General features: G+C 36.3%; 1 protein-coding gene across 1 annotated transcript; it reads right to left on the bottom strand.

Moving 5' to 3' along the window:
- Window positions 1-227: 227 nt before the first annotated feature.
- On the bottom strand, window positions 228-833 carry LOC149230779 (uncharacterized). The gene is made up of 2 exons (XM_089381412.1): window positions 622-833; window positions 228-471 (listed from the first exon to the last, which is right to left on the bottom strand). Exons 1-2 carry the CDS (start codon window positions 831-833, stop codon window positions 228-230), a joined length of 456 nt encoding a protein of 151 aa, XP_089237538.1.
- Window positions 834-1,151: the final 318 nt, after the last annotated feature.

The raw sequence follows: 1,151 nt of genomic DNA, 5'->3' as shown, positions 1-1,151 counted from the left end.
GATTTACTATCCTATGATTTTAATGAGCCCAGGGCAATTCATGCTCGCCAGATTTCAATTGTAGAGAGTTTGAAATACTGAAAAAGAAGACTCCACAGGGGCTCCTTTTCCCTAAGTAGTCAATTGGGGCCAGAAAAAGGAATAAAACTATACCCAATAGACATTCCTCTAATGTTTTACAAAGCACGAGAAGTAACAAATTAAGCTCAGTTTATTATGGCAGAAAATCAAGAAGAGGTAGTGAAATGAATGACTCCCTTTCCCACCATTTCCAACTCTTTCTTCTTCACAATCTCTTCCAAAAATTCCTCCTTAGATTGGGGCTTCTGATATAGCTTTATTCTGTGACCATTCACCAAGAAGGTAACATTTCCATCATCAATTTTTTTAACCCGAATAGATCCATTATCAAAAACTTTCTCAATTCCATAGCGGCCAAGCCAATGCGTGTTAAATTTCCCCTTAAAATTCCTAAATTTTGAATCAAATAGCAATGCCCAATCTCCCTCTTTAAATTGATTTTTCTTAATGTTTTTTTCGTGCCATTTATCACGTTGTTGTTGGATTAGATCAGTATGTTGAACAACATCCTGCCTAATCTCATCCAACTCATTAAGCTACCTGATTCTATATTGTTGTGCTTCATTAAGGTTTATGCCCAAATCTGCTGCCATCTTAAAAGTTCTGATCTGAAATTCAATTGGCAATAAAACTTGTTTTCCATACACCAATTCATACAGAGAAAAGCTAGTGGTGTTTCTCCATTTGATCATGTAGGCCCATAATGCCTCGGGAAGTTGATCAGACCAATCCTTCTTATGTAATTGCACCATCTTAGTCAGGATTGTTTCCAACACCTTATTTGTTGATTCCACCTGCCCATTGGCCTATGGATGATAAGGGGTGGACTTTTGATGAGTAATCTGATCTTTCTATACAATTCCGTACACAAGCTTTGACACAAACTGAGTACCTTGATCAATAACAATTTCCCTTGGTACCCCAAATCTTACAAAAATAACAGAAAAAATAAATAAATTCTACCACTACTTTCTTCATTGCTCTAGGTAGTGCTCTCACTTACACCCACTTCATAACATAATCAGTACAGACTAAAATATACTTCTTACCTTTAGACATAGGATTGATAG

Source organism: Pinus tabuliformis, chromosome J, assembly GCF_031772625.1.
Source record: "Pinus tabuliformis cultivar Carrire ecotype Pingquan chromosome J, CPIR1, whole genome shotgun sequence".
Classification (NCBI taxonomy): domain Eukaryota; kingdom Viridiplantae; phylum Streptophyta; class Pinopsida; order Pinales; family Pinaceae; genus Pinus; species Pinus tabuliformis.
This window is presented reverse-complemented; position numbering and strand designations above follow the sequence as displayed.

Coding starts and splice junctions, on each gene's coding strand:
- LOC149230779 (XM_089381412.1), bottom strand. CDS start 833: ATGGTGCAATTACATAAGAAGGATTGGTCTGATCAACTTCCCGAGGCA. Junction 472..621: donor GCACAACAATATAGAATCAG/GTAGCTTAATGA, acceptor TTCAAAATTTAG/GAATTTTAAGGGGAAATTTA.